This window comes from Quercus suber, unplaced genomic scaffold (genome assembly GCF_002906115.3).
Source record: "Quercus suber isolate HL8 unplaced genomic scaffold, Cork oak 2.0 scaffold_15, whole genome shotgun sequence".
Classification (NCBI taxonomy): Eukaryota; Viridiplantae; Streptophyta; class Magnoliopsida; order Fagales; family Fagaceae; genus Quercus; species Quercus suber.
The window spans coordinates 1560991-1576201 of record NW_027069480.1 but is presented as its reverse complement, the minus strand read 5'-3'; the positions used below and the strand labels follow the sequence as shown (position 1 = coordinate 1576201).

At 32.1% G+C, this 15211-nt stretch overlaps 1 protein-coding gene across 1 annotated transcript; it reads right to left on the bottom strand.

Annotated features, from left to right (window-relative positions):
* Nucleotides 1-1777: 1777 nt before the first annotated feature.
* On the bottom strand, nucleotides 1778-3124 carry LOC112039121 (pectinesterase/pectinesterase inhibitor PPE8B). The gene is made up of 2 exons (XM_024071964.2): nucleotides 2923-3124; nucleotides 1778-2612 (listed from the first exon to the last, which is right to left on the bottom strand). The coding sequence occupies exons 1-2, from the start codon at nucleotides 3122-3124 to the stop codon at nucleotides 1912-1914; spliced, it is 903 nt and encodes a 300-aa protein (XP_023927732.2). The 3' UTR covers nucleotides 1778-1911.
* Between the last annotated feature and the right edge of the window lie 12087 nt (nucleotides 3125-15211).

The following is a 15211-nucleotide window of genomic DNA, read 5'->3' as shown; positions in this document are numbered from 1 at the left end:
AGTATGGCGGAATTATCAAGATTGTCAATGATCAAAACCCTAAAGCCTTCATTGAGAAGCTGAACCACAGTGTGAGAGCCAATGAAATCGGATCCTTCGGTAACCAGAATCGTCTTTACCGAGAAATATCAATGGAGAGAATGAGAGAGAGAAAACAAGAGAGAATACCAAAAATCCTTTGCAATGTTCTACTAGGAAATTTCCAAATTCAATTTTTTTCCTCGGGAAACAAACAAAGAGAGAGAGAGAGAGAGACCTATAATCGGACAAAGAGGCGGAGGAGAGGGCTCTGATTATCGTCGGAGATAGGATCGCCGACCACCGTGCCTCAACCTATCGTCGGAGATGAGATGAGCTCCGAGAGAGAGAGAGAGAATTTTCTAAGAGTTCTTATTCTCTCCATTGAACAAAATGAAAATGGGTTTTCTAAGAGAGTGAGCAAAGACTTTATTCGAAAATTGGTTTTTTGAATTTTGAGTTTGTGTGAGAGAGAGACTTTATTCCGAGGGTTGTGTTAGAATTCCGTTGAAGAATGTAAAAATTTGGAGGAAACAGTTATGTTGGATTTTAGCGTTTTAGTTTATTTCAAGGGTTTTAATGACCATTGCAAGAAGATTAGTCAAATTTTAATTAGCGCACCAGTTTTTAGCATTTCTTTCAACCATTTTCAGTGAACCCTTGGAAAATATGGGTTGAAACAAGTCATGTTTTTTTGTAGTGTATGTTCAATATAATTTCGTATTGGAGCGTGTGGCTGACCCTTCAACTTACAAATTTCATATTAACGTCTTAGTAAGAGCAATTCCTTTGGAACGCTTGGCAAAGTACGAGAATAGAGCTTTGAAGAACTTCGGCGACCTCAATAGTGGTTGACATTAATTATAGGAGTTTAGTTATCTCCATTTTGCTTCAGATTTTATGATACTGGGAATCTATTTCAAATTGTGGATATTTATGAGTTGTAAGAGGTTTATTTAAGGGTTTAGGTTATTTGGAGTTTTATATATCTCGGAAGTAATTTACTTTTATTGAGATATGCTAGATTGATAATTAGTCATGTATTTGAATTCATGTTTTATAGATTTGGATTATGACAAGGAGGGTGGTAGAACTAGGGATTGCATGGAGAAGAGGAATTGATGAGTCTTTTTAATGCGGTCAAATCATTTTTATTTTCATTTTTCATAAAAGCAATTGAAAGTTAGTCTTAGGGGTTAATTTGATTGACATGGAAATTTCAGCAAGATTTAAAGAAGAGTTTTGGATAGAGTTTGTGGTGTACTTTTGTATTAGAACTTATTTCCCTCTTCTTTGTTTTTCTCTACGAATGTGTGTGTTAAAAAAAAAAAAAAGTGTTAAAACCCCTGAGGGTGCTTTTGCAATTGACCAAACCCGTGGATGTTTTTGCATGTTGACCTTTTTATAATAAAGACTTGCTGAGAAAATTGGGTCGGGTATGGGTTTGACCCGATCTGGTCAAGTCAAAAGCATGCGTGGGTTATTAAATTAAAACCTGTTGTTATTCATATCATCCATATCCTTATTGTTTGTTCGGATTTGGATGAATTAACATGTTCGTGTCTATACGTTACACACATTACTCATCCAGCCAACATAACTACTAATGGAAAAGTCACATCTCAACAATCCCCCTCCCTCTTCGTGCGGACACGAACAGACTAGGACATAAAGAAACCATTTTTTATTTTATTTTTTTATTTTTTTATGTTGGTTTGGAGAACGGTTCTACAATTATAACAACGGAAAAAGGAAACCAAACATAACTAGCACTCTGGTTGTAGTATTTCATCTTATTAGATAAAAAGCACCGGAAAGATAGTAAAGAGAGAAAACAAAGTAATAATAAAAGATTGTTAAAATACTACTACTATCTTGTGCATATTAGGGTAATTAAAATCTTCTGCTTGCCAATCCTCCATCGTATGGGACACCAGTAGAGGGCAACCATGAGTCTCCTTTAAGAAACTGAGAGACTGTGTAATGCTTGGCTTGGGAGAAATCCAAAACATGAACGCCTATCCACTTCACTCGCTTCTTTGTAATTGCGCCTGGCCCATGATTATTGTACTCTCCATAAAATAAGGTCGATTCAAAACTCTCATTCCATCGTAGCCACCCTTCCGGCACTATGATGTCACTCATGTAAGATTGCATAAAAACTGTTCTAGAATAAGGCTTCCATGGTCTGCCAAGGAATGTGGGGGTTGGATTTTGTGAGGAAATTAGGCTCACATCTCCAGATATATTGCATAAATGAAATGAGAAGCCTGTGATTATTTTTGGACTTTGACAGCCTTGAGCGGTGATTGTATTAGATTGTCCGGGCAATGCTTGTCTTGGTCGGATATCACAGTTTTGAAAGACGGCTATGGCATCTCCAAAAATAAAATCAACAGTGCCACTTATTTCGCACTCACGGTAGAACTGACGGTTAGAGTATGCATATAAGGTATCCTGGTATCCCCTAATGCTACAACGATAAAAGACTGACAAGTCGGATTGGGATAGAAGTGTCACAGCTTGGCCTCCTTTTGGTCCTGCAGTATTCTTAAATGTCATGTTCACTGCTATGAAGTTTCTACCAAGAACAGCTGCACAATGGAATATACAATATGACAATATTAGAATAAATAATGTTTGTAATACTGTATAAATATTTAGCATATCATCTTAGTTCTTGCATAACTTTGTTTTTAATGCTAACTAATAATGGTGCTTATCCAAATTAGTTCACCTTATATAGAAATCAATTTGATGTACAAAATCCATGCAGATATGGCACAAAATATATGTTTTATAATTTCAAAACAAGCAGGTAATTGTTCCGTAGATATTTATTTAGGATTAATCTTGCATTAAGAAAATATATAATAATAGGACAAGTTGATATTTGTTAATTACCGAATGTGGCTGAGTTATATGTAGTCCAACCAGTGGCGTTGCTTCGATCGCCTGAGATGATAGTCTGATCGATACCATCACCAACCATCATTATATTCCATTTGTCACCTGGGATAGACACATATTCCCTATAGATACCTTTCTTGATATAGATCACAAAACGTTTTGAGCTTATAGATGGCGCAGCTTTAACTGCATCCATGATGGTCTTGTAGTCACTAGATCCATCAGATGACACTGTACTGTTGACCAAAATCTCACTTGCTTGCATGAGTTTCCAGTCATGTGAAGTAAACCAGGATTGAAAACTATCGCTAATTGTATCATTAAGTGATTGTTGCACATAAGCCAACCGATTGCTAACCAATGCGATTACTTTCTCTAAGCTTATTGATATGCTTTCTTTCAAGATGGTGCTCATGTTAGTGCAAACAAGTTCTTCAATGCATGTGGCAAGATTTGTGATGGCAGTACTCAACCAAGTCTGGAGATCAAACTTTAGATCGTTGGTGCCAAAATTTGCAACTGTGATGGAATTTTGCATGTTAGCATATATCTTAAAAACCAAAAAACAAAAAGTCATGTCAATCAAAATTTAAAAATATAGCAATTCCAACGTAACGTTATTGAACAATGAAATTTTTTCATCTATTAAAAAAAGTAGTTTTGGTCTTTATTTATTTATTTATTTATTTTTATCAATTTGAGCCATAAAGTAACACAAATAAATAAATAAGCACAAAAACCTAAGAGGTCATTTTATTTAGAAGAAAATTTAAGAGATTATACCTATAAATTTAAAAAAAAAAAAAAAAAAAACTTAAGAGATTATACCTATAAATTAAAAAAAAAAAAAAAAAAAAGTTAAATCAATTGTATACTTCGAGAGATTATACATAAGTATACTTGGAGAGTTACTCCTAGGCATTATTTTGGGATACTGGAGGTGTGTATATATATATATATATATATAGCAATTCCAACGTTATTGAACAAAGAAATTTTTTCATCTATTAAAAAAAGTAGTTTTGGTCTTCTTTTTTCTTTTTCTTTTTTTTTCTTTTTTTTTTAATCAACTTGAGCCACAAAGCAACACAAAAATAAGCACGAAAACCTAAGAGATCATTTTATGTAGAAGAAAACTTAAGAGATTATACCTATGTAAATAATAAAAAAAAATTTAAATCAATTGTATACTTTATACATAATTATACTTGGAGAATTATTCCTAGGCATTATTTTGGGATACTGGAGGTGTGTATAAATATATATATATATATATATATATCAAACCCTAGAGTTTTTTGTCTTCTTGGCCTATGGACTGGTCCTATATAACATAACAAACGAAACCCTAATATTGTTTTAAGGTAAAACTTTAACCCATAAATAATGGGTCATTTTTAAGATTTTATATATAACAGCCTCTTTTGTCTCGTAGTATAGCAATATTAGATACTAGGACATGATTTCCTAGCTTCAGACAATATTAGAGACTATTTGGTCTAACACATAAAGAGAAGACATGATTCGCTAAAGACCATTAAGACCAAAGAGTCAATATGGGCAAATTCCAAAAAGTTTTCCTACCCAAATATCCTAGTTTATTAGGCCATTCCTATTTCATTTCATTTTTAGAGAATCAGATTATTAAGCCATTGAACTTTCAAAGACAACCACACATTTTACAAAGTCAAAATCCAGGCACCAATATCAATATTTTTAAGGCTTGTGTGTTTTTTTGAGTCTATGCACGAGACATGGGAGGGACCATGGTAAACGACGTGCGTGCTCCTTGTATGCACTCTGTAAAAGATGGTAGCGGAGACCATAAAACAATTTTTGAGGCACTGTCTATATAGCAGCCATAAAAAATATAATATATACAGAGGACAGTATGTTATGATATTGTGGATTATAATCTAACAACATATATAAACACCGAAATATTAAGAAGAAATAATTATACAAAAAAAAAAAATAGTAACTAACATACATACTTACCACGTGGATCATGAAATTTGTTCAAAGACCAATCCAGAACTTCTTGAGCAGAATCCAATAACTTAGCACAATCACAATTAATGTTGGAGTGTTGAAAGAAATTTGATATGGTGGAGGTTTCGTTGATGGCTAATTTGATTGAATCTATGAATGAAGGAAAATCAACATTCAAATTAAAAGTTTTATCATTAGAGCTTTTGCATGGACTGAATGAATGAAGGAATATGAGTAATATGAGGGACAACTTAAGAATAGATGCCATTAGGAGGGAAAATGGAGAAGAGAATCTAACAGGTGATTGGGGAGAACGAAGGCAGAAGAAAAATTAGCCCCTTAATTTATATATGAAAGGTTAGGATGTATATAACATCCTTTTATTCTAAAATTGCCATACTACTACCATTTCATGAATTACCGTGTGGTGGAGCATAGCTAATTTGGCTATAAATTGAGATTGAGCATTCTTCCTAATTAGAATCAAGGATATATGTTCAAGAATATTGTCCAAAAGGGAAAAGCTTTCTTTTAAGCTTTAATACTCAAAGTCTCAAATTAGTCGTGCTCAGTTGTATACGTATAAGTAAAGATAGGTTTAGAAGAAACTATCCAAGTCTTACTAAAATTTAAAGGGGGAAGGTGGCCAGCTTTCTTTTAAGCTTTAATACTCAAAGTCTCAAATTAGTCGTGCTCAGTTGTATACGTATAAGTAAAGATAGGTTTAGAAGAAACTATCCAAGTCTTACTAAAATTTAAAGGGGGAAGGTGGCCTGTTGCAATCTTATTTATTTTATATATTTAGTTTTTGCTAGTATGGACTACTGAGTAGGAAAGCCAATGCATGTTAACAACCAAGTTGACTTAACCGTGTAAGAAAGCTGCAATTATTACATGATAATCAAAGTATTGTGATATCTTGTTTCACAAAAAAAGAAAAAAAAAAAAAAAGGGTATTGAGATATCTCATAATTAAAGGATCAAAATTGAACAAACCTATAGGACTCAAATCGAACCAATCCCATATTTAATGAGTTAAAATTGAATTAATCTCATGCAAGTGCGAAATGGATAGAAACAATAAATTGAAAAATTAATGAAGATAAATAGACTAAATTATTATATTTTAGAATGTTGATTGCTCAAATTAAACATTTCAAAATTAAAAGAGACCATAACCGAGGGACATTAATAAAAGTGTAATTTACCCTCTTACTAAAATATACAGGTTCATAATTATTTTTTTCTCCTTTATTATGAACCAAAATTTATGTTTTCAATCAACTATAGGTAGTTAACATTTTTTCTTCTGTGAGTTCCAGTTAGTTTAACTGGTAAAATTTCTAATGGTTATATAAGGGTTCTATAGATTGGAACTCTCCCAAAAAGAAAAAAAAAAAAATTTCTTCTCTTTTGTTCCTATAAGTGCTCTATATATATATATTTGACTATTAGAAGTATAACGTCCTGGAGGTGATAGCACATTAATTATTGGTAATGTTCAACACGTCTTAGCTTAATTAGGCCAAAAAAATAGACCTTGAGTCTCTGGGGACTTTAATTCCTAACGTGAACACGATTGTCTTATGGCAAAAATAAACATTATTAAGGGAATATTTTCTGAACTATGTTGCGTGTGCTCTTTGTTACTTATGTTGATGATGTTTATTTATTATTATTTATTTGTTTTTGGTGGTAATAGGGGAATATATTAAACAAAACTAAAGAGCAGCCACATGAGCTAAAGAATTGTAATACGATTACAATACAGATTAGAAAGGTCATGAAGCAAACGATATGACATTTCAAGTTAGTTTAATTAGTAAAATTTCTAATGGTTATATAAGGGTTTTATAGATTGGAACTCTCCAAAAAAAAAAAAAAAAAAATTTTCTTCTCTTTTGTTCCTATACGTGCTCTATATATATATATTTGACTATTAGAAGTATAACGTCCTGGAGGTGATAGCACATTAATTATTGGTAATTTTCAACACGTCTTAGCTTAATTAGGCCAAAAAAATAGACCTTGAGTCTCTGGGGACTTTAATTCCTAACGTGAACACGATTGTCTTATGGCAAAAATAAACATTATTAAGGGAATATTTTCTGAACTATGTTGCGTGTGCTCTTTGTTACTTATGTTGATGATGTTTATTTATTATTATTAATTTGTTTTTGGTGGTAATAGGGAAATATATTAAACAAAACTAAAGAGCAGCCACATGAGCTAAAGAATTGTAATACGATTACAATACAGATCAGAAAGGTCATGAAGCAAACGATATGACATTTCCACAGGTGGAGAGTCTAAAATACAAAAGGTCTTGCTACAGGTTTATTAATTTGTTGGCTAGTGCATCTGCGGAAGTATTGGCTTCCTTTAAACAGTGCTGAATTTTCAAATAAGGGATCTGATTCATGAGGTTATTGCAATCATTAACCATAGGTGCATAATTAGCAAGAGTCTTCTCTGCTGGACAATAGACAGACCACAGATTAAATGGCACCAAGTTCGATCTCCACAGCTTGTAGTTGAAGCTGAATACAAATAGTTAGGCCATCTCTCACTGCCCATAACTCAGCTTCAAGGCTGTGAACCCAACCAATAGCTCTAGTAAAACCCTTAAACCACCTGTCATGACAGTCTCGAATGAGACCACCACCACTAGCGAGACCAAGGCAGACTAAAGCTGACCTATCAATGTTGAAGGGTTGTGCATATACTATTTGTGTTAATATACTGAGCTAATCTATTATGAGTATGACTAACATATTGATCTTATAAAATATGTGAATTTTAATTGTTTATGAAAATGTGAATAACAACTTATCTTATATATATATATATATATATATTGGTTCAAAGGTATTGATTCTTGCTGAAATATTTAATTTCCTTAACTAAAACATAAGACTTTTAGTACGAAGTTGGCCACTTTATTATACCACGACAAAAGAGAGCAAACAGAATTAATATTCACATCATAAACTGTATATTAGATAATTTAAAATAAAATAAAATAAAAACTAGCCTAACCATATTCCATGCAAGTACAAGTTTACAAAGGTTTGGGTTTACAACAACTTTAGGCCACAATAGATCTAAAAGAAACAGTTAAACCAACGAAATTGTAGAAATAGGGAATTGGATTTAATTTTAAAGAGAAAGTAATAGCTGCCCACTCTTCTTCGTGAATAGAGCGTAGTAGACATGAGAAAAGAATGGCAGATCATTTTTCTCACGTTACACAATTGTTGGAGAAAAGAATGGCATGAGATCCCCTTGATCAAAAACAATTTACCTATGCTTATGTCAATAAGCTTTATAGTCCTTAAAATACAAATATATAAATAAAATGTCATCAAAAAAGGGATGTCTCAAATTGTGTGTATTCATCCTCTAATCTTTAACATCTTCGTTCTCTTTTTTTGTAGTCTGCAACTGCAACTCGAATGCTTAAAATAATTTTTGCTTCCCAATCCACATGCATAGCACATACTACCATTCAAACCCATGGCGACTATTATAAAGCTGGACAACAGATAGTACTCCAGCCTTACACATCAAGTTATTAAGATAAATCTGGAGGACGGAAAATTGCAAAAGCCCAAGACTAGCAAACCTAACCTGGTCGAGCAAGCTCAATATCAGTCTGACCCTAATCGCCTAGCCTACAACGCCAAGGCCTAAACCCGCTACCCCATGTAGACAAATCAGGCATCAGAAGCATTCAACTAAGAGCTGAGCTCTCTTGGTGAACAATTAAACAAACTGAAGTTGCAGCATGGGTTGACTTGGTCACTGGGGCGGAACTAAACACCGTAGGAGGGGCCAATGCCCCTCGAGAATTTTCAAATTTGATTAATAGTATATGTAATTATTGAAGCTTTTAAACAGCCTTAAAAAAAATAGGAGTTGATCCACTCAAATATTTAGTCTATTCAAATGGTTTTGTCTAATAGTTAAAGTTTTAGATCATTCATAGTTTAAAAGACTTTATTGTTATTGTTGATTTTTTTTTTTTATTACTATTCATTTTGGCGTATTGGTAATATTGTATATTGAATGAAAATTTAAGAATTTCACAATGAAGATAATAAGCGATGATTTTAATTCTATAAAAGATTTTCATCAAGCATAATTTTTTTATGAGAGATAAAAAGTTCTTTTTGTTGATTTGTTTTGTACATGTCTAATATTAAACTAGACACTTTTTGTATATATATTCATTGAAATTTAAAAGATGATACTATCTAGTAAATATAGTAAATAGGACAAAATTGCCCTTATATAGCCTTATGCCCTCATTCCCAAACTAATTAAGGAAATGCTCATTTTTTAAAACTCGATTTACTACCAATCGAGTTTAAAAAAAAAAAAAAAAACAATCTAGAGCCCCATAATAGTGTTTTATGAAGCTTGTAATGACGTTTTAAGAACCTATAATGGCGTTTTTTAACTCGACCTCTATGAAATCAAGTTATAGGCAATTTGTTTACTTATAACTCGAGTTCATGGAAGCCGAGTTCCAAAACACTACTATAAGCCCTTAAAACATCACTATAGGCACTTTAAAAATGCCACTATAGAGCTTAACTCGATTTGTAGTAAATCGAGTTTTAAAAGAAAAGCATTTCCCTAATTAATTTAGAAAAATGGGCATAAGCCTATATAATTTTCCCGAAAAGGGCAATGGGCAATTTTGTCCATAGTAAATATATATGAATGTATGTATATATATACAAACGCATATATGCATATATTTGTGAATGTGTACATGAGGTTTATCTTACCGAATATATTAGTAACACAACTTAGCCCCAAGGGAAAATTTCTGGTTCCACCTTAGAGAGACCCAAGGTTTTTCTTTGTTTGCATACTTTTGACCAATGACCCTTAGGTCACCTCTCTATGCTCACGAGATCATTGCAGTGGTTTATTTCTTATTTCCTCCCACCTAAAATAACACTTCCATATATATCATGAAAGCAAATATCTACAGTAAAATAAATAATTAAAAGTCCCTTCAACTTGACAGGAAAAAAATAACTATATTACAATATAATAGTCTTTTTAATTTTATCTCTATTTTCTTATTTGAAGATGAATGTTGATTCCTAATTCCTCATAGAAATTCAGTACATCTAGCAGTGGCAGAGTATCCTCAAGTCATAGAACTCTTTCATCAAAAAAATGGTGCATGTCTGTCTAGCTTATGACCGACTATATTTCCATGTCTTGCAACGTGGTTAATCTTCAATCTCCTCGTTTCCTCAAGGTCTTTGTTACTAGCTTATAAGCCAATTTTTTACTTTTTTACTTTTATGTATAGCTTTTTAAACCCTTAAATTTTCCAGCATACTTTTATTAACAAGTTAAATAAGTTGTTTTCAAACTAATTAATATAGTTGCCCTTGGGAAATATATCTGATTTTTTAGGCATTTTGTTTGTTGGTTATTTAAACCTTGGTTATTGAATATGCAGAGAGCATACAAGTTATTCCAATTATGCTAATTTCCAATTGCTTGACTCAACAAAATCAAAATATGACTATAATTTTGGGTTAATGGTATTAGTAGTGACTTACTTCTAACAAAAGAAAGGACTACTTACTAAAAATCAGAAGGTCAGAACATCAGATGTAAAGCCTGTAAAATATTGTCTATAATTAGCTGTCTTTATAATTTAAATAGACAGTGCGTGCGCCATACAAATTATATAAGTGTAGTACAGGTATGTATAAAGTTTTAAGCCCTTTGGACTTGTTTTCTAATTACCATTCGTTTCTCCACCGACTCATAGGCCACTTTTCCTTATATGTTTTATTTTCTCATTTTAATTATTAGTCATATAATGGTTAAATGTGACAATTGAAAGAATAGTTAATTGTCTTTTACACCATCTATACACAATACATCCTGTTGTGTTAATAGATTAGGCTAATCTATTATGACTAACGTATTGAACTTATAAAATATATGGATTTTAACTGTTTATAGAAATATAAATAACTTATTATAGAAGTATTGATTATTGCTGAAATATTTCATTTCTCTAAGCAAAATGAAAAAGACTTCTAATACAAAGTTGACCACTTTATTATACCACAATATTAAAAGAGAGCAAACTGAATTAATATTCACATCATAAACTGTACATGAGATAATGTTTGTAGAAAAACCTAGCCTAACCATATTCTATCCTAGTAATATTGGATTACTTGACCTGCAAGTACAAGCTTACGTATACAAAGGTTTGGGTTTACAACAACTTTGGGCCATAATAGATCTAAAAGAAACCGTTTAAGAAAAAACCAACGAAATAAAAAAAAAAAAAAAAAAAAAAACAATCTAGAGCCCCATAATAGTGTTTTATGGAGCTTGTAGTGACGTTTTAAGAACCTATAATGGCGTTTTTTAACTTGACCTCCATGAAATCAAGTTATAGGCAATTTGTTTACCTATAACTCGAGTTCATGGAAGCCGAGTTCCAAAACACTACTATAAGTCCTTAAAACGTCACTATAGGCGCTATAAAAATACCACTATAGAGCTTAACTCGATTTGTAGTAAATCGAGTTTTAAAAGAGAAGCATTTCCCTAATTAGTTTTGAAAGAGGAGCATAAGGCTATATAATTTTCCCGAAAAGGGCAATGGGCAATTTTGTCCATAGTAAATATATATGGATGTATGTATATATATACAAACGCATATATGCATATATTTGTGAATGTGTACATGAGGTTTATCTTACCGAATATATTAGTAACACAACTCAGCCCCGAGGGAAAATTTCTGGTTCCACCTTAGAGAGACCCAAGGTTTTTCTTTGTTTGCATACTTTTGACCAATGACCCTTAGGTCACCTCTCTATGCTCACGAGATCATTGCAGTGGTTTATTTCTTATTTCCTCCCACCTAAAATAACACTTCCATATATATCATGAAAGCAAATATCTACAGTAAAATAAATAATTAAAAGTCCCTTCAACTTGAGGAAAAAAATAACTATATTACAATATAATAGTCTTTTTAATTTTATCTCTATTTTCTTATTTGAAGATGAATGTTGATTCCTAATTCCTCATAGAAATTCAGTACATCTAGCAGTGGCAGAGTATCCTCAAGTCATAGAACTCTTTCATCAAAAAAATGGTGCATGTCTGTCTAGCTTATGACCGACTATATTTCCATGTCTTGCAATGTGGTTAATCTTCAATCTCCTCGTTTCCTCAAGGTCTTTGTTACTAGCTTATAAGCCAATTTTTTACTTTTTTACTTTTATGTATAGCTTTTTAAACCCTTAAATTTTCTAGCATACTTTTATTAACAAGTTAAATAAGTTGTTTTCAAACTAATTAATATAGTTGCCCTTGGGAAATATATCTGATTTTTTAGGCATTTTGTTTGTTGGTTATTTAAACCTTGGTTGTTGAATATGCAGAGAGCATACAAGTTATTCCAATTATGCTAATTTCCAATTGCTTGACTCAACAAAATCAAAATATGACTATAATTTTGGGTTAATGGTATTAGTAGTGACTTACTTCTAACAAAAGAAATGACTACTTACTAAAAATCAGAAGGTCAGAACATCAGATGTAAAGCCTGTAAAATATTGTCTATAATTAGCTGTCTTTATAATTTAAATAGACAGTGCGTGCGCCATACAAATTATATAAGTGTAGTACAGGTATGTATAAAGTTTTAAGCCCTTTGGACTTGTTTTCTAATTACCATTCGTTTCTCCACCGACTCATAGGCCACTTTTCCTTATATGTTTTATTTTCTCACTTTAATTATTAGTCATATAATGGTTAAATGTGACAATTGAAAGAATAGTTAATTGTCTTTTACACCATCTATACACAATACATCCTGTTGTGTTAATAGATTAGGCTAATCTATTATGACTAACGTATTGAACTTATAAAATATATGGATTTTAACTGTTTATAGAAATATAAATAACTTATTATAGAAGTATTGATTATTGCTGAAATATTTCATTTCTCTAACCAAAATGAAAAAGACTTTTAATACAAAGTTGACCACTTTATTATACCACAATATTAAAAGAGAGCAAACTGAATTAGTATTCACATCATAAACTGTACATGAGATAATGTTTGTAGAAAAACCTAGCCTAACCATATTCTATCCTAGTAATATTGGATTACTTGACCTGCAAGTACAAGCTTACGTATAAAAAGGTTTGGGATTACAACAACTTTGGGCCATAATAGATCTAAAAGAAACCGTTTAAGAAAAAACCAACGAAATAATAGAATTAGGCAATTGGATTTAATTTGACTTGGAATTTTAATTGCATAGAATAAAATCTCAAAAAATCAAAAGATAAAGTTAGTTGCCCACTTGTCTTCGTGCATAGAGCGTAAAGACATTCACAACTCACGTTAGCGGATATACAATCCCGCCATTAAAACCGATAGGTCCACCAAAATTTTATATTTAATATCTATAATAATTATGAACTTGCCAGCTTTAAATTTCCATAAGTGTACCAAAATTGTCCGAAAACTTTAGCAACCTTACAGAAAGTTGGTGCTAACTTTTACCGAGGACTATTAATTTTTGGGTCTTAACTCTTAACAAGGACGAGCAGCCCTAATTTTGACAACCCCCATGAATAAAGATCTCAACTATTTCGACTAAAGGGAGATTAGTCACATTAAATTTTGCCTTAAATTTGAGTACCTAACCACGAAGACAATCAGGGCCAGTTTGGTAACGCTTTTCTAGTAATGTTGTTTGTATTTTTTAGAAATACGTGTGAGTGAAAAAGTGTATAGAAATACATGTAATATTGTTTAAAAACTGAAAATTATTGCTCAAAATCTCATACCAAACGGCCCCTAACTTGGTGCACCTGTGCTACACATTCATTCACAATGGAACCTATTATGTGGCACACGTGTAACTGAATGTGTTGTTCAAGGCCAAAAGCCTTTTAGTTTATGGAAAATCTTATTATACACTTATTATGACATACTCTATACTTGCTCATTTTTTTAAACTGTATTTTTTAAAACACGATTTCAATTTTATTATACAATTATTATGACATACTCTATACTTGCTTATTTTTTTAAACTGTATTTTTTAAAACACGATTTCAATTGAAATTGTGTTTTATATACATGATTTCAGCCCATGTGATAGTATGTGTATGACTAGGGTATAATAAAGAGTGTGTAACTATCATTACTCTTTAGTTTATTTGAGAATTTTTTATGTTTCTAATGAAAATGTCCAATATCAAATTATGAAAAAAGAAAAAAGAAAAAAAAAGGTGTGATTCACATGTGCATGCATCTCCTGTGAATGTGACAAGTATTTCTCTTATAGGACATGACTCAAATCCTGTTGTTAGGAATTTAACCTAATTCCAAGAAATTTGTGAAATGCAAAAATAAAGTAAAAATTATGCAAAGAAACAATCAAACAATATAAAGATTTACTTGATTCAATAATGTATATACCTGCTTCCACATAGTTGTAGTGATTTTTTCCCTATATCAAGAGAAAGATACATAGGCAACAGTATAGTGCATTTGTCAATACATCAAACCCTAATCTGAAACAACAATATATATCACATTCCGTATCGAACCGCTTAATTACCAAGCTCCACATAGCTCGCAACCTATTTCTACCATTCTGTGAATAAGATGCAAGTAAATCGAGTCATGTGACGTTATCAGAAAAAATTCGGGTCATGTGTGAATGGATCATGTCTCTCTTCTTGCCACACAAAGACTAAAAGCAAGTGAAGACACTTAGCAAGTCAATCCTAGCAAATTGCAAGATTTTGACGTGCCCTAGGGCGTGGGCCTTCTTCGTTTTGACTATTTTCGTCAGCAACATTAAATCATTCTTGTCTTCAGTGAAAACCAACATTGGTAATGGTCACGTATGGTACCATCCTGTAAGTTTATGAGAATGACAGTCGTCGTTATGTCATGTGCTGTTCATGTTTGTAGGATCACAAAATTTTTCACAATTTTTAACTATAACTGTGACATAGCAAAATGTGATTACTCAAGAAAAAATGGTTAAGTGCAAAAGAAGATTAACCACTTATAGTCTATCACATCCGAGTTATAACAAAAAAATTGTGGAATAATTTGTGGTCCTAAATCTATTCTATTCTGAGAGAGAGAGAGAGAGAGAGAGAGAGAGAGAGAGAGAGAGAGAGAGAGAGAGAGAGAGAGAGAGAGAGAGAGAGAGAGAGAGAGAGAGAGAGAGAGAGAGAGACACAATGAG

Excerpts from the sequence above, each read along its gene's own strand:
- LOC112039121 (XM_024071964.2), bottom strand. The coding sequence starts at position 3,124 with ATGGATGCAGTTAAAGCTGCGCCATCTATAAGCTCAAAACGTTTTGTG. Across the intron at positions 2,613-2,922 it reads ATATAACTCAGCCACATTCG|CTGTTCTTGGTAGAAACTTC; the intron begins GTAATTAACAAA and ends TCCATTGTGCAG.